The sequence below is a fragment of the Brienomyrus brachyistius genome, chromosome 2, assembly GCF_023856365.1.
Source record: "Brienomyrus brachyistius isolate T26 chromosome 2, BBRACH_0.4, whole genome shotgun sequence".
Taxonomy (NCBI): Eukaryota; Metazoa; Chordata; class Actinopteri; order Osteoglossiformes; family Mormyridae; genus Brienomyrus; species Brienomyrus brachyistius.
The window spans coordinates 38425521-38446956 of record NC_064534.1 but is presented as its reverse complement, the minus strand read 5'-3'; the positions used below and the strand labels follow the sequence as shown (position 1 = coordinate 38446956).

Genomic DNA, 21436 nt, shown 5'->3' with positions numbered 1-21436 from the left:
ATTCACCAGACCGCTTCTACCACCAGCAAAGAAGTTTCCATCCCTAATTCCTCTGTGATTCCCACTAACCTAAACATTAAGCTGGCATTGAAGGGTGTGAATTACCCCGGCCAACCTGCTCTTTTAAATACAGCTTTTAGCAAGTTTTGAAAGGAGGAGAAGAGCAGACCTTGCTATGCCAATAATATCGAGTCTTCTGTGGCGAAGTGGTTTTTGCATAGAAAACAAAGCGGTGAGTTGAAGAGGAATTATATCAGTACTTTGTTTAAAACTGTGTGTAAAAAGCTGTCTCTTTATTATTAACAATAAGTTGTAAAACGTGAATGGGGAGTGACAGTCTTCAAATTTGTGAGAAGATCGCTCCCTGGTGGAATAAAGGCACGAACAGCTTACAGCAGCTATAATTACCAGGCAGTATTTAGAGTAAAACGGTGTGTAAAAGCTGCCTTTATGAATGAGAGAAAAAAGAAATATATAAAATAGTAAAATGGAAGGGGAGTGATACATTTAAATTAATCGTGAAGTGGAGCGCCCCCTGTATAAAGTAAAAGTGAGAAAAACTTACAGCACCTGGTATTCCCAGGTGGTCTCCCATCCAAGTACTAACCAGACCCTAGCCTGCTTAGCTTCCGAGATCAGACGAGATCGGGCGCGTTCAGGGTGGTATGGCCGTAAGCGAGAGATGCTACCAAAAATAGCCCTTTTGCATTACACGCGTCTATACATGCCAGTTAGTCTCATTGGATCCTACTCCTGTTTTTTTTTTTTTTTTTATCTGACTCACACTGCAGCCCCACCATCCAATCGGCAGTGCCGGAACCACACCAAACATTCACCAAACTACTCAGCCGGCAGCCTACCACAATTATTCCATTCTTTCCGCATCCGCACACTTCCTTCTCTTTAACTCCTTTTCACTACCGCACAGGTTAATCGCCGCACGTCCCCCGCCGGCAAACATTACTCCTTTGCCTACCGCATGCAGGCTTCTCTTAATGACCTTCTGTTATCAACTCCGCTAACAGCCACAAAATCTCCGCCGCACGAAGCCCACTGGTAGCTGCTGAATCACATGCTTCCCCATAACGTCGCGCTGTCAGAACACTGGGAGCTACACACACCAAGAAGTCCATACTGCAGGCTGCAGCCAGAACAATTTTCTACATTCAAACATCGACGGCCTCTTCTCTCTAAAAATTCACCAGACCGCTTCTACCACCAGCAAAGAAGTTTCCATCCCTAATTCCTCTGTGATTCCCACTAACCTAAACATTAAGCTGGCATTGAAGGGTGTGAATTACCCCGGCCAACCTGCTCTTTGTTTAAAACTGTGTGTAAAAAGCTGTCTCTTTATTATTAACAATAAGTTGTACACTGTAAACCCGGATAAGTTGAATTTACTTCGGTTGCCTTAAAAAAATAAGTAATTTGTAATGAAAACCTAAGTTCATTTCACTGAAAATGTTAAGTACATTACACTCAATTCAAAATCGATTTAACTTGACATGTTTTGCTAAGTTAACTTCTTTGCACAATTAATACACTTAATATCTTAAGTATAATGTACCAAATACCTAGTTGTAGCTTACTTATTCAGTTATTATCATTAAATTATTATTTCAGTTTTTAATCTGGTGGATTATAAATAGTTATTCAGGTCAAGAAATCAGATGAAACATTTGTTGAAAACACCCCGGTTAGGGGTAAAATGCTTTATTGTGAACATACACAACAGATTGTTTTTCTAAAAGCACGACATAAAACTAGGCACCTGGTATCAGGTGCAACAATTAAGAACACCACTTAACACTGCAAACTGTTTTCCTCAGTTTTTGGTTTGTTAATCTGAATCAAAACCAGACATATCAGTGCCAGTCCAATTACATAAATAGAAAAAAGTGCATAACAGTGCAAATAAGTCCCTTTTCTAAAAGAACAAACAATCTTTCTCCTATCTGGAGAAATAGTGTAACAACACCTCTTTACACTGCAAGTTGGTTTTTCAGAGTCTGAATTTTTGGTGGCAGCTCACTTTTACCCAGGTTAAACATCACCTGCTGAACAAAGCAAAAAGCGTTTTTCATGTATCTGGGATAGTCCAGGTGCAGGGCATATATCAGTCCAAAAAGGACATAGAAGGCCTGAGGAAGGTTGGCCAGATCATCCATCACCACATTCCCTTCCAAGATGATTCCCACTTTGGATGGGTTCAGCTTAAGGTTCTCTTCACCAATGAAAAGCAATCCCACTGGAGTTTGCCTGTACAAGTCATTGTCAGCTGTGTCCTTACAGAGAAACAAATGTACAATCGTGTGTTAGTTAGCACAAACATTTTCGAAGTGTTAACAATACAAATACCCTAAGAATAAACACTGTACACTGATATATTAGTAAAAGACACTCTGTTCATACAAGATATGAGGCCTGGCTTGTTCAGCTTCCTTTTCACTGTACAATTACAGCAAAATATTTAATGTTAACTGAACCCAATTTTTTTCAGCCAAGTTTTTTCAGTTAATTTCATGCCACTGATTAAACATACAGACAATTTTATGGTAAAAATAAATAAAAAAAACTCCAAGTCTGAAAAACTGAATAAATCTGTAGCACATAGTAGTGCGGATTAATGGTTTAAAAATAAAATAAAAACAAAGAACATGCATTTATGAGGGGCCGTGCAAGCCATAATTCATTCTGGCACTCACACACATTTTCCTCTCACACTCACATTCTCCTCTCAGAGGAGAGGAGGATAGGAGAAGGATGTGTGTGTGAGAGGAGAATGTGTGTGTGTGTGTGTGAGAGAGAGAGCAGAATGTGTGTGTGTGTGAGAGAGAGGAGAATGTGTGCAAGAGGAGAATGTATGTGTGTGTGTGAGTGTGTGTGCTTGCACGGCCCCTCACATGCATCTGCAACATGTATAAAAATGAATATGCTTACAAAGCAGGTCTTGAAGAAGGCAGAAGGATCATCACCCAAGGTGACCGGCAGTCCCCGAAGACAAAGGCATCTGACGTCTGTTGGCTCAGTTGTCTAGACGATAGTGGACATGGAATAAAACACTTTATAAGGATACTGACTGTAATTTACAAGAAATTACAAGAAGAGATTAGGAAAAAATTTAATGGAAATAGGAGATAAAATTATGAGAATAGAAAATGCAGAGGTAAAAAAAGGTGTAGAAAATGAATAGAAGAGGGAGAAATAGAGAAGAGCAAAGAGGGGGAGAGAAAAATTAGACAAGAAACAAAAAGGATAAGGAGGAAAAGCTTCATAGGAAAACAGGACTGATGTAGATATGTTAACTTACCTTTGTCTGGTATAAAAGTTCAGCCAAAAGCTGACCAGTAAGGCCTTTCTTCTTTTTGAAGAGGTCCATGAGGCTTGGAGACAAATTGTCAAGTGCATCCAAGAAGTTCTCTCTGAGATTTTTCCCTACCACTCTGCCAAATTCATAATAAACCTGAAACATGGCAAACAATGCATCAGTCAATGTTCACACTGTTTTAATCTGACACACTCAACACTACATGATATGTAGACACTAAACACAAACCTGATTTTCTGTAAAAAGAGCTGGCCAACGATGCACCACCTGGCTGATGGCAGGCTTCTCATTGACAATCTCCTTTCTGCGAAAAGCAAACGTCACATCCATCTCTTTCTTAACCAGGGATTCCCTTGGCTTTGTCTTCATCATTTCATTGACCAGAACCTCACGAGCTACTTCCATGTTTTGGTCAGTCATCCCCTCTGGAAAATCAGGCAGGAAATTTATTTCCCCTTTCTTTGGCTTCTTGATCTGTGTGTTTGCAGGATCGCCATTTGTAGTGTCACTTCTTCGCTTGCCACCATTGACAGTAACATCAAGTCGACCCAGCTGCCGCATTTTGGTTCTATAATTACCCATTTTGAACTTAAGGCTATTCTTCCAACCATTCCAGCCAGAGTGTGACCCAGTTTCTTTAAGGCATGGGTGTGTTTGCACTAAAGCCTTAGCAACAGTCTCAAAATCTTCCTTTGTTGGGTATGCTTTAAATGCATACATGGTCTCAGCCAATTTCTCGAGTATGTCATGCTTTAGTTCTTTTGTGACTTTAAGAAAGGTTGCATCCCTGAAATACTGCAGGTTACCTTGGCGTAGTCTATAATCTACATCGACTTGAAATTTTGGAATTTCAAATACCGCTGGCCACTGAGAACTTCTATCCAAAGAGATGGACAGGATCTCGGTGTCTGCTTGGCTGCCTGTGTCACTACATAATTCAGAACCTCCAGGGACTGGCACAAGCTCAATGATAGGGATGATTTTGACCGTTGGTTTATCTGGGAGCTCAGACAAGTCTGTGAGGTTGCATAATTCATTGTTAAATTCAGGATCTTGGTACTGTAAGGTAAAATTGTAGTTTGTTTGGAGAGTGCCTTTGAGCCAGCTAATCAAATCTTCAAGTATGTATGGTCGAGGGTTCATTGTCATCTTTCTTATATCACCCTCGGAGATGATAACCCGCATTGTTAATTTCTGTTCCATGGCCATCTGAAAAATTAAAAGAAAAAAAAAAAAAGACAGACAGCTGTTTAGCAAATTACAAATCGTCTCAGTGTCACCATAAGCTCTCCTTGTACCATGTATGCTGATAATGGGAGGACATCATTTAAATCTGACATCTTCAACACACACATAGAAGTAACACTATCACAATGAAGTTGGTAAGATCTCAAATGCTCCCTGTACCATGCGGCCAATTTGTGACAGACAAATAGAATCTCTACATTAACTGCAACAATCTTGTGAATCTGGACGAATGCAGGCAGACCAGAGCATGACCCAGAAGACAGTATCATGCCTGGATGATACTTGATTCCATCTACACTGACAGATGCAGCTTCAAACACCGACTCTGGTGTTGTAAAGTTTTGAGCAATTGCTGTCTGCACACTGTGAGGGAAGGTGGCAAGCAAAACTGGAGTAACCTTTGACATCTCAACTGATGGTCTGAAAAATGAGCTACAATCGAGATGGTAACTGACTGCCTTCTGGTGTTTTGTAGCAAGTGTCGTGGCAACATTTTTAAAGTTCTGAGCAGTGCGAATTACCCTCTTAAAGAATTTATGCTTCCCCTCGAACCGCATTGTCCAAACCTCAGACAGGGGACCAAATTTCCTTACCAGCTGAGGATAATGTTCCACAAAGTGATGTTTTGGCCTTAAACGAAACTCTGGAAATGTTGACTGCAGTAAGTGCCTGTGCTCTGCTATCTTACAGTCCAGAAAGTTAAGCGTCTCTTCTGTATGCTTTGGTGCTACAGCTAGCTCAGTAATATCTTTGAGCAGCATGAGAATTTCCCAAGTGTTGTCACCCTCAGGGACACAGTGACCAATGAGAAATGGAAGGAGCCTTATGAGACACCAGTTCTCATGGCCATTTCCACCAATGGTCCCCTTACTGGAAAATCCCTTTCCAATAACCTGAGGTCGATCTGTTTTGTCACTAAATGACTACTTAAAATGTAAACCTGATGGCCTGATTCAGCATATCTAGGGTGAAATAAGTCTTGCCTATCAGGTCTGTAAGGCACAGGGACAATTCAACTGGAACAATACCTTCCAAAATATCATGCAAGATGTCAGGAGGGTACCCACTGACCACATGAAAGTGCTCAAGATTCTCAGTTAAAGGACATGCTCCTTTCACACCATAAGCTCGAGTCATTCCAGGGTCCTCTCTGATATCCTGCACCTGCCTGTCATGGGACTCTTTGTCTCGGAGTTGAAAGAAACCAGAACATACCTCTTGTTGTTGAGTGTCTCTACTGCTTGCCAAACAGAATCTGCAGAACTTGTCGACAGTAAAACTCTCCAGGAAACCTGCAAGAGAGTGGGCAGCAAGATTGTCAGCTGCAACATACAAGACTGTACCTTTCACACTTGCACCTAGTTGCTCCAGGTAAACGCCATTCTGCTCCAATAATTTTAGATCATAGATCAGAGGTTGGAAAACTTTTGCATAACCACACTCCTTGACTGTGGAGGTATTGCACAGTAGAGCAAGTTGGATAGAGCTGAGGGTTGACCGATATTTTGAAGGTATGTTTGCAATAACCCAGTATACTGCACACATCTTGTGTTTAAGCTTTGATGTTCCAAGAGGATTGGCGACTTCAAAGTCATCAATGTAAAGTACAAGAGCAATTGTGAACTCATCTTTTGCAAGAAATGGATTTTCAGTAAAGTATTGCCCATCAGTATATGATCTGAATTCCTGAGGGACATGTACTTTTTCTGACATAGCTTTGTCTAAAACATCAGTTTTGTTAAGCAACTTCTGTAGCATAGGAACAATGGGAACATATGCAAGAGTTTTTTTGCCTTTCTCCACAACATATTCAATTGGATTTACCAGTGGAAACTCTCTACGCACATAGGCTGCTCTTTTTTTGGCAGTTCCTAAAGGTCCATCTTTGGAACAATGTGTCATCATGTTACTTTCTGACACAGCACTGATAATCTCTTTAATAACAGTCTCATCCATGTCAGCACAATATTTGTTTAATATGCCCCTGACTCTGTGTTGTACAAGTGGTTGTGAGAGCTTATTGATTTGACAGAGCTGCTCTATCACATCTTGCACTGCACTCTCTGGTATGTGCAAAACAGTGTGCATCTTTAGTAGTAAAGATGCCAAGTTGTGCTCAAGCTGTTTTTCTAAATCGTGAAGATCACATTCAGTTACCTCAGACAACTCTTGTGTGTCCTCAATATCATCATCTGACATCTGCTCTTGTGAAGCATTACTGTCATGGCTTATAATATTGTCACCAACAATTTCTGATTTAAACCTCTTTGAGATCTGTTGTTTGTGTACTTTACTCTTGTGTGCTTTGAAGGTGGAGTAAACACTGCTTTCAAAATTACAGTCTTCATAAGGGCATCTGACTTTATGATTTACTTTTAGATGTGCACGATGCAGGTGAGTGAAAAAGTCACTCTCTGAACAAGACTCTGTAAATCCACACGACAGACAGCTAAACTTAGTTGGTATATCTGTACTTTGTTGCTGATCTGGAGTTTTTGTGTGAATGCGGGACAGGTGAACTTTTAGTGCATTTAATGATTTAAATGTGCACAGACATTCCTGATGTAAACAAGGAAAAGGCTCGGTTCTGGTATAACCTCCGTGTTTTAGCCTGTAATGTTTAAATAATTGTGCTCTTTTTTCACAGCTAAAAGGACAATACTTGCACTTCCAAACCATTATTTAATCGGTGTCTTTAGACTTAACTCTAAGAATTTCTCTTTATTTTCCCTGCAAATGAGCAAACATTAACAACATTTACCTTAAGAAACCTAACAGACTGGAAAAGTCTGAACACTGACATCACATTTATTATTTTGCTAGTTTACGGCGAATTAGCTTTAATATAGGGCATTTTAAGTCACATACACATCTTAAGATACATATTCGCTTATGTTGTCTTAAAGGAACTTACCAGATACAATAGGCCGTGGTAAACCGCGTAAAACAGGCGCATGTGTTCCCGCTATCTTCTTGGAAAAAATAACGGTTGCAGCCGGCCAGGTGAAAGCCTAAAGGCGAAGCCCGCGAATCCCCACTAGGAGTACCATGACAACCAGCTGCCGTAACGCTGCATCTTGTTTACGACACTCCCTCAATTCTGAAAGGGGAATACTCACAAAAAAAGAAAAATAATAATATGAACATATTAATGCGTAGCTCAATCTAAGGCTGGGTTACACTAGCATTAGATATCGATTAGTTGTGGATAAAAAAAGCCAACGAACCGGTAAATGTTAAAAAATTGTTTCCACCGCTGCCCCCAAAACCCTCCCCCCCACAGTTAGGTAAATATACATTGCACAGCCAGGTAAATTAGCCAGTGTCTAAAAATTTCCGTCGAAATGACGAAAGTTTAAATGAAGTTTTTACAACTGAGGGAGTTAAACTCACCTTCCAGTTCCTCGCCAGCGGTGTTTGAATCCACACAACCGCAACAAAAAAATCAGTTTTAGACTGTTTTTGTTTTGTATTATATGTCTGTGTAAGAGCAGGCTGCAATATGGACTGTTGAAATAAGGAAAACACACACACACTGATACCTTGAGCAACTGCTCATTACTCTGTTAATAGGCAGTTATCACAATTGGGAAGAAGAGGTGTGGTCTGTTAAATAACTTTTCAATTTAAGCTTATTGTACTTCACATTATTTGCACATTGGACTATGCCAACAAATTAGTAGAATATACTTAAAATTATGAAGTGATATCATCAAACTTTTTCTTTTTAGTATATAATGCTTTAATATTTAAGTAGAAACTAAATCCGGGCTAACAGTGTAAAACGTGAATGGGGAGTGACAGTCTTCAAATTTGTGAGAAGATCGCTCCCTGGTGGAATAAAGGCACGAACAGCTTACAGCAGCTATAATTACCAGGCAGTATTTAGAGTAAAACGGTGTGTAAAAGCTGCCTTTATGAATGAGAGAAAAAAAATATATATATAAAATAGTAAAATGGAAGGGGAGTGATAGATTTAAATTAATCGTGAAGTGGAGCGCCCCCTGTATAAAGTAAGAGTGAGAAAAGCTTACAGCACCTGGTATTCCCAGGTGGTCTCCCATCCAAGTACTAACCAGACCCTAGCCTGCTTAGCTTCCGAGATCAGACGAGATCGGGCGCGTTCAGGGTGGTATGGCCGTAAGCGAGAGACGCTACCAAAAATAGCCCTTTTGCATTACACGCGTCTATACATGCCAGTTAGTCTCATTGGATTCTACTCCTGGTTTTTTTTTTTTTTTTTATCTGACTCACACTGCAGCCCCACCATCCAATCGGCAGTGCCGGAACCACACCAAACATTCACCAAACTACTCAGCCGGCAGCCTACCACAATTATTCCATTCTTTCCGCATCCGCACACTTCCTTCTCTTTAACTCCTTTTCACTACCGCACAGGTTAATCGCCGCACGTCCCCCGCCGGCAAACATTACTCCTTTGCCTACCGCATGCAGGCTTCTCTTAATGACCTTCTGTTATCAACTCCGCTAACAGCCACAAAATCTCCGCCGCACGAACCCCACTGGTAGCTGCTGAATCACATGCTTCCCCATAACGTCGCGCTGTCAGAACACTGGGAGCTACACACACCAAGAAGTCCATACTGCAGGCTGCAGCCAGAACAATTTTCTACATTCAAACATCGACGGCCTCTTCTCTCTAAAAATTCACCAGACCGCTTCTACCACCAGCAAAGAAGTTTCCATCCCTAATTCCTCTGTGATTCCCACTAACCTAAACATTAAGCTGGCATTGAAGGGTGTGAATTACCCCGGCCAACCTGCTCTTTTAAATACAGCTTTTAGCAAGTTTTGAAAGGAGGAGAAGAGCAGACCTTGCTATGCCAATAATATCGAGTCTTCTGTGGCGAAGTGGTTTTTGCATAGAAAACAAAGCGGTGAGTTGAAGAGGAATTATATCAGTACTTTGTTTAAAACGGTGTGTAAAAAGCTGTCTCTTTATTATTAACAATAAGTTGTAAAACGTGAATGGGGAGTGACAGTCTTCAAATTTGTGAGAAGATCGCTCCCTGGTGGAATAAAGGCACGAACAGCTTACAGCACCTAGAATTACCAGGCAGTATTTAGAGTAAAACGTGTGTAAAAGCTGCCTTTATGAATGAGAGAAAAAAAAATATGTATATATATATAAAATAGTAAAATGGAAGGGGAGTGATAGATTTAAATTAATCGTGAAGTGGAGCGCCCCCTGTATAAAGTAAAAGTGAGAAAAGCTTACAGCACCTGGTATTCCCAGGTGGTCTCCCATCCAAGTACTAACCAGACCCTACCCTGCTTAGCTTCCGAGATCAGACGAGATCGGGCGTGTTCAGGGTGGTATGGCCGTAAGCGAGAGATGCTACCAAAAACAGCCCTTTTGCATTACACGCGTCTATACATAAAAGTTAGTTAGTAGGATTGGATCCTACTCCTGTTTTTTTTTTTTTTTATCTGACTCACACTGCAGCCCCACCATCCAATCGGCAGCGCCGGACCCACACCAAACATTCACCAAACTACTCAGCCGGCAGCCTACCACAATTATTCCATTCTTTCCGCATCCGCACACTTCCTTCTTTTTAACTCCTTTTCACTACCGCACAGGTTAATCGCCGCACGTCCCCCGCCGGCAAACATTACTCCTTTGCCTACTGCATGCAGGCTTCTCTTAACGACACTCTGTTATCAACTCCGCTAACAGCCACAAAATCTCCGCCGCACGAAGCCCACTGGTAGCTGCTGAATCACATGCTTCCCCAAAACGTCGCGCTGTCAGAACACTGGGAGCTACACACACCAAGAAGTCCATACTGCAGGCTGCAGGTAGAACAATTTTCTACATTCAAACATCGACGGCCTCTTCTCTCTAAAAATTCACCACCAGCAAAGAAGTTTCCATCCCTAATTCCTCTGTGATTCCCACTAACCTAAACATTAATCTGGCATTGAAGGGTGTGAATTACCCCGGCCAACCTGCTCTTTTAAATACAGCTTTTAGCAAGTTTTGAAAGGAGGAGAAGAGCAGATAATATGCCAATAATATCGAGTCTTCTGTGGCGAAGTGGTTTTTGCATAGAAAACAAAGTGGTGAGTTGAAGAGGAATTATATCAGTACTTTGTTTAAAACTGTGTGTAAAAAGCTGTCTCTTTATCATTAACAATAAGTTGTAAAACGTGAATGGGGAGTGACAGTCTTCAAGTTTGTGAGAAGATCGCTCCCTGGTGGAATAAAGGCACGAACAGCTTACAGCACCTAGAATTGCCAGGCAGTATTTAGAGTAAAACGGTTTCTAAAAGCTGCCTTTATGAAAGAGAGAGAAAAAAAAATGTATATATAAAATAGTAAAATGGAAGGGAAGTGATAGATTTAAATTAATCGTGAAGTGGAGCGCCCCCTGTATAAAGTAAAAGTGAGAATAGCTTACAGCACCTGGTATTCCCAAGTGGTCTCCCATCCAAGTACTAACCAGACCCTACCCTGCTTAGCTTCCAAGATCAGACAAGATCTGGCGTGTTCAGGGTGGTATGGCCGTAAGCGAAAGACGCTACCAAAAACAGCCCTTTTGCATTACACGCGTCTATACATGCCTGTTAGTCCCATTGGATCCTACTCCTTGTTTTTTTTTTTTTTTTATCTGACTCACACTGCAGCACCACCATCCAATCGGCAGCGCCGGACCCACACCAGACATTCACCAAACCACTCAGCCGGCAGCCTACCACAATAATTCCATTCTTTCCACATCCGCACACTTCCTTCTCTTTAAGTCCTTTTCACTACCGCACAGGTTAATCGCCGCACGTCCCGCACCAGCAAACATTACTCCTTTGCCTACCTCATGCAGGCTTCTCTTAACGACCCTCTGTTATCAACTCCGCTAACAGCCACAAAATCTCCGCCGCACGAAGCCCACTGGTAGCTGCTGAATCACATGCTTCCCCAAAACGTCGCGCTGTCAGAACACTGGGAGCTACACACACCAACAAGTCCATACTGCAGGCTGCAGCCAGAACTATTTTCTACATTCAAACATCGACGGCCTCTTCTCTCTAAAAATTCACCAGACCGCTTCTACCACCAGCAAAGAAGTTTCCATCCCTAATTCCTCTGTGATTCCCACTAACCTAAACATTAAGCTGGCATTGAAGGGTGTGAATTACCCCGGCAAATCTGTTCTTTTAAATACAGCTTTTAGCAAGTTTTGAAAGGAGAAGAGCAAAACTTGCTATGCCAATAATATCGAGTCTTCTGTGGCGAAGTGGTTTTTGCATAGAAAACAAAGCGGTCAGTTGAAGAGGAATAATATCAGTACTTTGTTTAAAACTGTGTGTAAAAAGCTGTCTCTTTATCATTAACAATAAGTTGTAAAACGTGAATGGGGAGTGACAGTCTTCAAGTTTGTGAGAAGATCGCGCCCTGGTGGAATAAAGGCACGAACAGCTTACAGCACCTAGAATTACCAGGAAGTATTTAGAGTAAAACGGTTTCTAAAAGCTGCCTTTATGAATGAGAGAAAAAAAATATATATATATATAAAATAGTAAAATGGAAGGGGAGTGATAGATTTAAATTAATCGTGAAGTGGAGCGCCCCCTGTATAAAGTAAAAGTGAGAAAAGCTTACAGCACCTGGTATTCCCAGGTGGTCTCCCATCCAAGTACTAACCAGACCCTACCCTGTTCAGCTTACAAGATCAGACGAGATCGGGCGTGTTCAGGGTGGTATGGCCGTAAGCGAGAGATGCTACCAAAAACAGCTCTTTTGCATTACACGCGTCTATACATGCCAGTTAGTCCCATTGGATCCTACTCCTGGTTTTTTTTTTTTTATCTGACTCACACTGCAGCCCCACCATCCAATCGGCAGCGCCGGACCCACACCAAACATTCACCAAACTACTCAGCCGGCAGCCTACCACAATTATTCCATTCTTTCCGCATCCGCACACTTCCTTCTTTTTAACTCCTTTTCACTACCGCACAGGGTTAATCGCCGCACGTCCCCCGCCGGCAAACATTACTCCTTTGCCTACTGCATGTAGGCTTCTCTTAACGACCCTCTGTTATCAACTCCGCTAACAGCCACAAAATCTCCGCCGCACGAAGCCCACTGGTAGCTGCTGAATCACATGCTTCCCCAAAACGTCGCGCTGTCAGAACACTGGGAGCTACACACACCAACAAGTCCATACTGCAGGCTGCAGCCAGAACAATTTTCTACATTCAAACATCGACGGCCTCTTCTCTCTAAAAATTCACCAGACCGCTTCTACCACCAGCAAAGAAGTTTCCATCCCTAATTCCTCTGTGATTCCCACTAACCTAAACATTAAGCTGGCATTGAAGGGTGTGAATTACCCCGGCCAATCTGTTCTTTTAAATACAGCTTTTAGCAAGTTTTGAAAGGAGAAGAGCAGAACTTGCTATGCCAATAATATCGAGTCTTCTGTGGCGAAGTGGTTTTTGCATAGAAAACAAAGCGGTCAGTTGAAGAGGAATAATATCAGTACTTTGTTTAAAACTGTGTGTAAAAAGCTGTCTCTTTATCATTAACAATAAGTTGTAAAACGTGAATGGGGAGTGACAGTCTTCAAGTTTGTGAGAAGATCGCGCTCTGGTGGAATAAAGGCACGAACAGCTTACAGCACCTAGAATTACCAGGAAGTATTTAGAGTAAAACGGTTTCTAAAAGCTGCCTTTATGAATGAGAGAAAAAAAAAAATATATATATAAAATAGTAAAATGGAAGGGGAGTGATACATTTAAATTAATCGTGAAGTGGAGCGCCCCCTGTATAAAGTAAAAGTGAGAAAAGCTTGCAGCACCTGGTATTCCCAGGTGGTCTCCCATCCAAGAACTAACCAGACCCTACCCTGCTTAGCTTCCAAGATCAGACGAGATCGGGCGTGTTCAGGGTGGTATGGCCGTAAGCGAGAGATGCTACCAAAAACAGCCCTTTTGCATTACACGCGTCTATACATGCCAGTTAGTCCCATTGGATCCTACTCCTGTTTTTTTTTTTTTTATCTGACTCACACTGCAGCCCCACCATCCAATCGGCAGCGCCGGACCCACACCAAACATTCACCAAACTACTCAGCCGGCAGCCTACCACAATTATTCCATTCTTTCCGCATCCGCACACTTCCTTCTTTTTAACTCCTTTTCACTACCGCACAGGTTAATCGCCGCACGTCCCCCGCCAGCAAACATTACTCCTTTGCCTACTGCATGTAGGCTTCTCTTAACGACCCTCTGTTATCAACTCCGCTAACAGCCACAAAATCTCCGCCGCACGAAGCCCACTGGTAGCTGCTGAATCACATGTGTAGGATCACACATGCACATATCACAAAGCTTAAATTCCAGGTGGCCTGAGACAAGGCCTACCCTGGTACGAGAAGGCACACATCGACCTAGGCCCCAAAGGGGGGTTCGTGACCCCACACACATAGATAACCAGGGAGGCCAGCACTCCAACTTTTATTGCCCAAAGCTTTAACAACCTACAGAGAGCAGAGTGGATCCCCAGGGACAGGGGCCCCTCGACTTGGCACACAACCCCATCCCCCGACGTCCTGCCTTACATACCACTCACCCAGCACCCCACAGAAAGTTTCTTTTAAGTTTGGCTTTTGTATATCTGTTTATGTATTTACTCTTGACTACTAGTCTTAATATACAGATATGTACAGGTTATGTTCGAATGTGTCTTAACTTTTGGAGATTCTTTTTCTTTGTTTGACAAACCTTCTCCCCCCCCCTTTTCTTTGCCACATTCCTCGGCAACCCTTATCTGATCTTTGTATTCTACCATGCCTATCTAAGGGTAAGATGTGCTTATGACATGAGAATATGTCATATAATGTCTGTATAAAGGGTAATATCTGTTGAGGTACAACCTAAACCACCTGTACCATATACTGGTGTGAGTAATAGAACATAACATAATAGCATAATATAAGTAATCATTAATTAATCATCACAGATGGTATTTGGTGTGAACCGCTAGGCTGGTACGGCATGTTTGGTATCAAACCGAAGGAAAATCACTCCAGTTTCCAAATCTGGTCAATGGTTACCACAAAAGTGGACATATCAAAAGTTACACCAGCCTAATGAAAATCACAATTACCAGAGAAGTCAGTCTGGTCATAAATCCCAAAAGGACTGATACCGACCCCCTTCCGAAAGCCCGCCAAATGGATGGTCAGCCATTGGTCCAGGACTCGAATTCCTGGTCACTCCTAATCACGAACCTTATGCTATAAAACCTGGCACCTCAGAACAAAGAGGAGAAAGGCGGAGAAAAAGAGAAGAACACGGAGAAACAAGCAGCGTTCTTAAAGCCCGTCGGTGAAGACCCAAAGAACTGCAACTCAGCCCAAGCTTCACCAGAAGAAAGAACCGGAGGGACTCCACTCCAACAACCGCTGCAAACACCGCGCCTCCCTGAGAGCCATCACCCATCAGCTCATCAGCCACTGCAACCAACTGCAAAGACCTCCCTCTTTCCTGCATCCAAGTAAACCAACTTCCTTTCCTTTCTAACAACCTAAACTGTCCTATTCATCTGCTATATTCCTTTAGGTTTATATTCCTACAAACTGCTTGCTTTGCAGAACAGTTTTCCCTTTTCAGGTTAATCATTTTAAATCTGGTCATTGCATTTTCATGATTACATCGTTTGTGTCTATTCCGTTATTTCATGTTTATTGTTTGTTAGGTGTAATGTCTGTCTTATGTTAGTTGTAGGAATAAATGCATGTCTTTTTACACAACTTCAGCCTCCGTCATTGAGTGCTCACAATAGTCCCTGCCTCTGTGCGATCTGGCTACTACGCTCTGAAACCTCTAAACTCGCCTGAAATATCGCGAGACTCTCTCTCATCGGCCGTGAGGGGAGCTTCGCTACCGATCGTTTACATTACCTGGTGACGCAGCTCGCTGGACGAGCCCACTAACCCAGCTTATTAAGCGATACTGGTTATTAATGAATCCCATTTAAGTCTCACATTAACAGATATCGGGGATTCACAATTGAGTTTGGAGGAGCCGACCATTCGGCATAACAATTGGTTAATAATCAGCATTAAATAATAATTAATTAAAAGTTAATTAATTTCAAAACATATTGGTGGAGATATTAAAATTTACCTGAGCTAATAATTCCTACACATGCTTCCCCAAAACGTCGCGCTGTCAGAACACTGGGAGCTACACACACCAACAAGTCCATACTGCAGGCTGCAGCCAGAACTATTTTCTACATTCAAACATCGACGGCCTCTTCTCTCTAAAAATTCACCAGACCGCTTCTACCACCAGCAAAGAAGTTTCCATCCCTAATTCCTCTGTGATTCCCACTAACCTAAACATTAAGCTGGCATTGAAGGGTGTGAATTACCCCGGCCAATCTGTTCTTTTAAATACAGCTTTTAGCAAGTTTTGAAAGGAGAAGAGCAGAACTTGCTATGCCAATAATATCGAGTCTTCTGTGGCGAAGTGGTTTTTGCATAGAAAACAAAGCGGTCAGTTGAAGAGGAATAATATCAGTACTTTGTTTAAAACTGTGTGTAAAAAGCTGTCTCTTTATCATTAACAATAAGTTGTAAAACGTGAATGGGGAGTGACAGTCTTCAAGTTTGTGAGAAGATCGCGCCCTGGTGGAATAAAGGCACGAACAGCTTACAGCACCTAGAATTACCAGGAAGTATTTAGAGTAAAACGGTTTCTAAAAGCTGCCTTTATGAATGAGAGAAAAAAAAATATATATATATAAAATAGTCAAATGGAAGGGGAGTGATAGATTTAAATTAATCGTGAAGTGGAGCGCCCCCTGTATAAAGTAAAAGTGAGAAAAGCTTACAGCACCTGGTATTCCCAGGTGGTCTCCCATCCAAGTACTAACCAGACCCTACGCTGTTTAGCTTCCGAGATCAGACGAGATCGGGCGTGTTCAGGGTGGTATGGCCGTAAGCGAGAGATGCTACCAAAAACAGCTCTTTTGCATTACACGCGTCTATACATGCCAGTTAGTCCCATTGGATCCTACTCCTGGTTTTTTTTTTTTATCTGACTCACACTGCAGCACCACCATCCAATCGGCAGCGCCGGACCCACACCAAACATTCACCAAACTACTCAGCCGGCAGCCTACCACAATTATCCCATTCTTTCCGCATCCGCACACTTCCTTCACTTTAACTCCTTTACACTACCGCACAGGTTAATTGCCGCACGTCCCCCACCAGCAAACATTCCTCCTTTGCCTACCGCATGCAGGCTTCTCTTAATGACTTTCTGTTATCAACTCCGCTAACAGCCACAAAATCTCCGCCGCACGAAGCCCACTGGTAGCTGTTGAATCACATGCTTCCCCAAAACGTCGCGCTGTCAGAACACTGGGAGCTACACACGCCAACAGGTCCATACTGCAGGCTGCAGCCAGAACAATTTTCTACATTCAAACATCGACGGCCTCTTCTCTCTAAAAATTCACCAGACCACTTCTACCACCAGCAAAGAAGTTTCCATCCCTAATTCCTCTGTGATTCCCACTAACCTAAACATTAAGTTGGCATTGAAGGGTGTGAATTACCCCGGCCAACCTGCTCTTTTAAAGACAGCTTTTAGCGAGTTTTGAAAGGAGGAGAAGAGCAGATAATATGCCAATAATATCGAATATTCTGTGGCGAAGTGGTTTTTGCATAGAAAACAAAGCGGTGAGTTTAAGAGGAATTATATCAGTACTTTGTTTAAAACTGTGTGTAAAAAGCTGTCTCTTTATTATTAACAATAAGTTGTAAAACGTGAATGGGGAGTGACAGTCTTCAAGTTTCTGAGAAGATCGCGCCCTGGTGGAATAAAGGCACGAACAGCTTACAGCATAATTAACAGGCAGTATTTAGAGTAAAACGTGTGTAAAAGCTGCCTTCATGAATGAGAGAAAAAAGAAATATATAAAATAGTAAAATAGACGGGGAGTGATAGATTTAAATTAATCGAGAAGTGGAGCGCCCCCTGTATAAAGTAAAAGTGAGAAAAGCTTACAGCACATGGTAATCCCAGTAGGTCTCCCATCCAAGTACTAACCAGACCCTATCCTGCTTGGCTTCTGAGATCAGACGAGATCGGGCGTGTTCAGGGTGGTATGGCCGTGAGCGAGAAAAACTACCAAAAACAACCCTTTTGCATTACACGCCTCTATACATGCCAGTTAGTCCCATTGGATCCTACTCCTGTTTTTTTTTTTTTTTTTATCTGACTCACACTGCAGCCCCACCATCCAATCGGCAGTGCCGGAATCACACCAAACATTCACCAAACTACTCAGCCGGCAGCCTACCACAATTATTCCATTCTTTCCGCATCCGCACACTTCCTTCTCTTTAACTCCTTTTCACTACCGCACAGGTTAATCGCCGCACGTCCCCCGCCGGCAAACATTACTCCTTTGCCTACCGCATGCAGGCTTCTCTTAATGACCTTCTGTTCTCAACTCCGCTAACAGCCACAAAATCTCCGCCGCACGAAGCCCACTGGTAGCTGCTGAATCACATGCTTCCCCAAAACGTCGCGCTGTAAGAACACTGGGAGCTACACACACCAACAAGTCCATACTGCAGGCTGCAGCCAGAACAATTTTCTACATTCAAACATTGACGGCCTCTTCTCTCTAAAAATTCACCAGACCGCTTCTACCACCAGCAAAGAAGTTTCCATCCCTAATTCCTCTGTGATTCCCACTAACCTAAACATTAAGCTGGCATTGAAGGGTGTGAATTACCCCGGCCAACCTGCTCTTTTAAATACAGCTTTTAGCAAGTTTTGAAAGGAGAAGAGCAGACCTTGCTATGCCAATAATAACGAGTCTTCTGTGTTGAAGTCGTTTTTGCATAGAAAACAAAGCGGTGAGTTGAAGAGGAATTATATTAGTACTTTGTTTAAAACTGTGTGTAAAAAGCTGTCTCTTCATTATTAACAATAAGTTGTAAAACGTGAATGGGGAGTGACAGTCTTCAAGTTTGTGAGAAGATCGCGCCCTGGTGGAATAAAGGCACGAACAGCTTACAGCAGCTATAATTACCAGGCAGTATTTAGAGTAAAACGGTGTGTAAAAGCTGCCTTTATGAATGAAAGAAAAAAAATATATATATAAAATAGTAAAACGGAAGGGGAGTGATAGATTTAAATTAATCGTGAAGTGGAGTGCCCCCTGTATTAAGTAAAAGTGAGAAAAGCTTACAGCACCTGGTATTCCCAGTAGGTCTCCCATCCAAGTACTAACCAGACCCTATCTTGCTTGGCTTCCGAGATCAGACGAGATCGGGCGTGTTCAGGGTGGTACGGCCGTGAGCGAGAAAAACTACCAAAAACAGCCCTTTTGCATTACACGCCTCTATACATGCCAGTTAGTCCAAGTGGATCCTACTCCTGTTTTTTTTTTTTTTTATCTGACTCACACTGCAGCCCCACCATCCAATCGGCAGTGCCGGAACCACACCAAACATTCACCAAACTACTCAGCCGGCAGCCTACCACAATTATTCCATTTTTTCCGCATCCGCACACTTCCTTCTCTTTAACTCCTTTTCACTACCGCAGAGGTTAATCGCCGCACGTCCCCCGTCGGCAAACATTACTCCTTTGCCTACCGCATGCAGGCTTCTCTTAATGACCTTCTGTTATCAACTCCGCTAACAGCCACAAAATCTCCGCCGCACGAAGCCCACTGGTAGCTGCTGAATCACATGCTTCCCCAAAACGTCGCGCTGTCAGAACACTGGGAGCTACACACCCCAACAAGTCCATACTGCAGGCTGCAGCCAGAACAATTTTCTACATTCAAACATCGACGGCCTCTTCTCTCTAAAAATTCACCAGACCGCTTCTACCACCAGCAAAGATGTTTTCATCCCTAATTCTTCTGTGATTCCCACTAACCTAAACATTAAGCTGGCATTGAAGGGTGTGAATTACCCCGGCCAACCTGCTCTTTTAAATACAGCTTTTAGCAAGTTTTGAAAGGAGGAGAAGAGCAGATAATATGCCAATAATATCGAATATTCTGTGGCGAAGTGGTTTTTGCATAGAAAACAAAGCGGTGAGTTTAAGAGGAATTATATCAGTACTTTGTTTAAAACTGTGTGTAAAAAGCTGTCTCTTTATTATTAACAATAAGTTGTAAAACGTGAATGGGGAGTGACAGTCTTCAAGTTTGTGAGAAGATCGCGCCCTGGTGGAATAAAGGCACGAACAGCTTACAGCAGCTATAATTACCAGGCAGTATTTAGAGTAAAACGGTGTGTAAAAGCTGCCTTTATGAATGAAAGAAAAAATATATATATATAAAATAGTAAAACGGAAGGGGAGTGATAGATTTAAATTAATCGTGAAGTGGAGTGCCCTCTGTATTAAGTAAAAGTGAGAAAAGCTTACAGCACCTGGTATTCCCAGTAGGTCTCCCATCCAAGTACTAACCAGACCCTATCTTGCTTGGCTTCCGAGATCGGACGAGATCGGGCGTGTTCAGGGTGGTACGGCCGTGAGCGAGAAAAACTACCAAAAACAGCCCTTTTGCATTACACGCCTCTATACATGCCAGTTAGTCCAAGTGGATCCTACTCCTGTTTTTTTTTTTTTTTATCTGACTCACACTGCAGCCCTACCATCCAATCGGCAGTGCCGGAACCACACCAAACATTCACCAAACTACTCAGCCGGCAGCCTACCACAATTATTCCATTCTTTCCGCATCCGCACACTTCCTTCTCTTTAACTCCTTTTCACTACCGCACAGGTTAATCGCCGCACGTCCCCCGTCGGCAAACATTACTCCTTTGCCTACCGCATGCAGGCTTCTCTTAATGACCTTCTGTTATCAACTCCGCTAACAGCCACAAACTCTCCGCCGCACGAAGCCCACTGGTAGCTGCTGAATCACATGCTTCCCCAAAACGTCGCGCTGTCAGAACACTGGGAGCTACACACACCAACAAGTCCATACTGCAGGCTGCAGCCAGAACAATTTTCTACATTCAAACATTGACGGCCTCTTCTCTCTAAAAATTCACCAGAACGCTTCTACCACCAGCAAAGAAGTTTCCATCCCTAATTCCTCTGTGATTCCCACTAACCTAAACATTAAGCTGGCATTGAAGGGTGTGAATTACCCCGGCCAACCTGCTCTTTTAAATACAGCTTTTAGCAAGTTTTGAAAGGAGGAGAAGAGCAGACCTTGCTATGCCAATAATAACGAGTCTTCTGTGGTGAAGTCGTTTTTGCATAGAAAACAAAGCGGTGAGTTGAAGAGGAATTATATTAGTACTTTGTTTAAAACTGTGTGTAAAAAGCTGTCTCTTTATTATTAACAATAAGTTGTAAAACGTGAATGGGGAGTGACAGTCTTCAAGTTTGTGAGAAGATCGCGCCCTGGTGGAATAAAGGCACGAACAGCTTACAGCAGCTATAATTACCAGGCAGTATTTAGAGTAAAACGGTGTGTAAAAGCTGCCTTTATGAATGAAAGAAAAAAAATATATATATAAAATAGTAAAATGGAAGGGGAGTGATAGATTTGAATTAATCGTGAAGTGGAGTGCCCCCTGTATAAAGTAAAAGTGAGAAAAGCTTACAGCACGTGGTATTCCCAGTAGGTCTCCCATCCAAGTACTAACCAGACCCTATCTTGCTTGGCTTCCGAGATCAGACAAGATCGGGCGTGTTCAGGGTGGTACGGCCATGAGCGAGAAAAACTACCAAAAACAGTCCTTTTGCATTACACGCCTCTATACATGCCAGTTAGTCCAAGTGGATCCTACTCCTGTTTTTTTTTTTTTTTATCTGACTCACACTGCA

At 42.4% G+C, this 21436-nt stretch overlaps 1 protein-coding gene, 7 non-coding genes and 4 pseudogenes across 8 annotated transcripts; all 12 read right to left on the bottom strand.

Moving 5' to 3' along the window:
* Positions 1-558: 558 nt before the first annotated feature.
* LOC125734501 (5S ribosomal RNA) lies at positions 559-677 on the bottom strand. Its single transcript, XR_007393810.1, has one exon. It is a non-coding gene; the product is annotated as a 5S ribosomal RNA (ribosomal RNA).
* A 961-nt stretch (positions 678-1638) lies between these two features.
* LOC125712232 (sterile alpha motif domain-containing protein 3-like) lies at positions 1639-7577 on the bottom strand. The gene is made up of 6 exons (XM_048982055.1): positions 7491-7577; positions 5792-5868; positions 3557-4537; positions 3311-3463; positions 2941-3033; positions 1639-2285 (listed from the first exon to the last, which is right to left on the bottom strand). Exons 3-6 carry the CDS (start codon positions 4535-4537, stop codon positions 1983-1985), a joined length of 1530 nt encoding a protein of 509 aa, XP_048838012.1. The 5' UTR covers positions 5792-5868; positions 7491-7577; the 3' UTR covers positions 1639-1982.
* Positions 7578-8603: 1026 nt separating this feature from the next.
* Positions 8604-8722, bottom strand: LOC125733601 (5S ribosomal RNA). Its single transcript, XR_007392941.1, has one exon. It is a non-coding gene; the product is annotated as a 5S ribosomal RNA (ribosomal RNA).
* A 1086-nt stretch (positions 8723-9808) lies between these two features.
* Positions 9809-9927, bottom strand: LOC125736444 (5S ribosomal RNA). Its single transcript, XR_007395722.1, has one exon. It is a non-coding gene; the product is annotated as a 5S ribosomal RNA (ribosomal RNA).
* Positions 9928-10994: 1067 nt separating this feature from the next.
* On the bottom strand, positions 10995-11113 carry LOC125737137 (5S ribosomal RNA). The gene has a single exon (XR_007396404.1). It is a non-coding gene; the product is annotated as a 5S ribosomal RNA (ribosomal RNA).
* A 1080-nt stretch (positions 11114-12193) lies between these two features.
* LOC125730909 (5S ribosomal RNA) lies at positions 12194-12312 on the bottom strand. The gene has a single exon (XR_007391203.1). It is a non-coding gene; the product is annotated as a 5S ribosomal RNA (ribosomal RNA).
* Positions 12313-13389: 1077 nt separating this feature from the next.
* On the bottom strand, positions 13390-13508 carry LOC125736903 (5S ribosomal RNA). The gene has a single exon (XR_007396170.1). It is a non-coding gene; the product is annotated as a 5S ribosomal RNA (ribosomal RNA).
* Positions 13509-16438: 2930 nt separating this feature from the next.
* LOC125734775 (5S ribosomal RNA) lies at positions 16439-16557 on the bottom strand. The gene has a single exon (XR_007394078.1). It is a non-coding gene; the product is annotated as a 5S ribosomal RNA (ribosomal RNA).
* Positions 16558-17622: 1065 nt separating this feature from the next.
* On the bottom strand, positions 17623-17741 carry LOC125732026 (5S ribosomal RNA; annotated as a pseudogene).
* A 1076-nt stretch (positions 17742-18817) lies between these two features.
* LOC125731567 (5S ribosomal RNA) lies at positions 18818-18936 on the bottom strand (annotated as a pseudogene).
* A 1074-nt stretch (positions 18937-20010) lies between these two features.
* Positions 20011-20129, bottom strand: LOC125731415 (5S ribosomal RNA; annotated as a pseudogene).
* Positions 20130-21206: 1077 nt separating this feature from the next.
* Positions 21207-21325, bottom strand: LOC125732101 (5S ribosomal RNA; annotated as a pseudogene).
* Between the last annotated feature and the right edge of the window lie 111 nt (positions 21326-21436).

Coding starts and splice junctions, on each gene's coding strand:
- LOC125712232 (XM_048982055.1), bottom strand. CDS start 4,537: ATGGCCATGGAACAGAAATTAACAATGCGGGTTATCATCTCCGAGGGT. Junction 3,464..3,556: donor CTCTTTTTACAGAAAATCAG/GTTTGTGTTTAG, acceptor GCCATGTTTCAG/GTTTATTATGAATTTGGCAG. Junction 3,034..3,310: donor AACTTTTATACCAGACAAAG/GTAAGTTAACAT, acceptor ACTATCGTCTAG/ACAACTGAGCCAACAGACGT.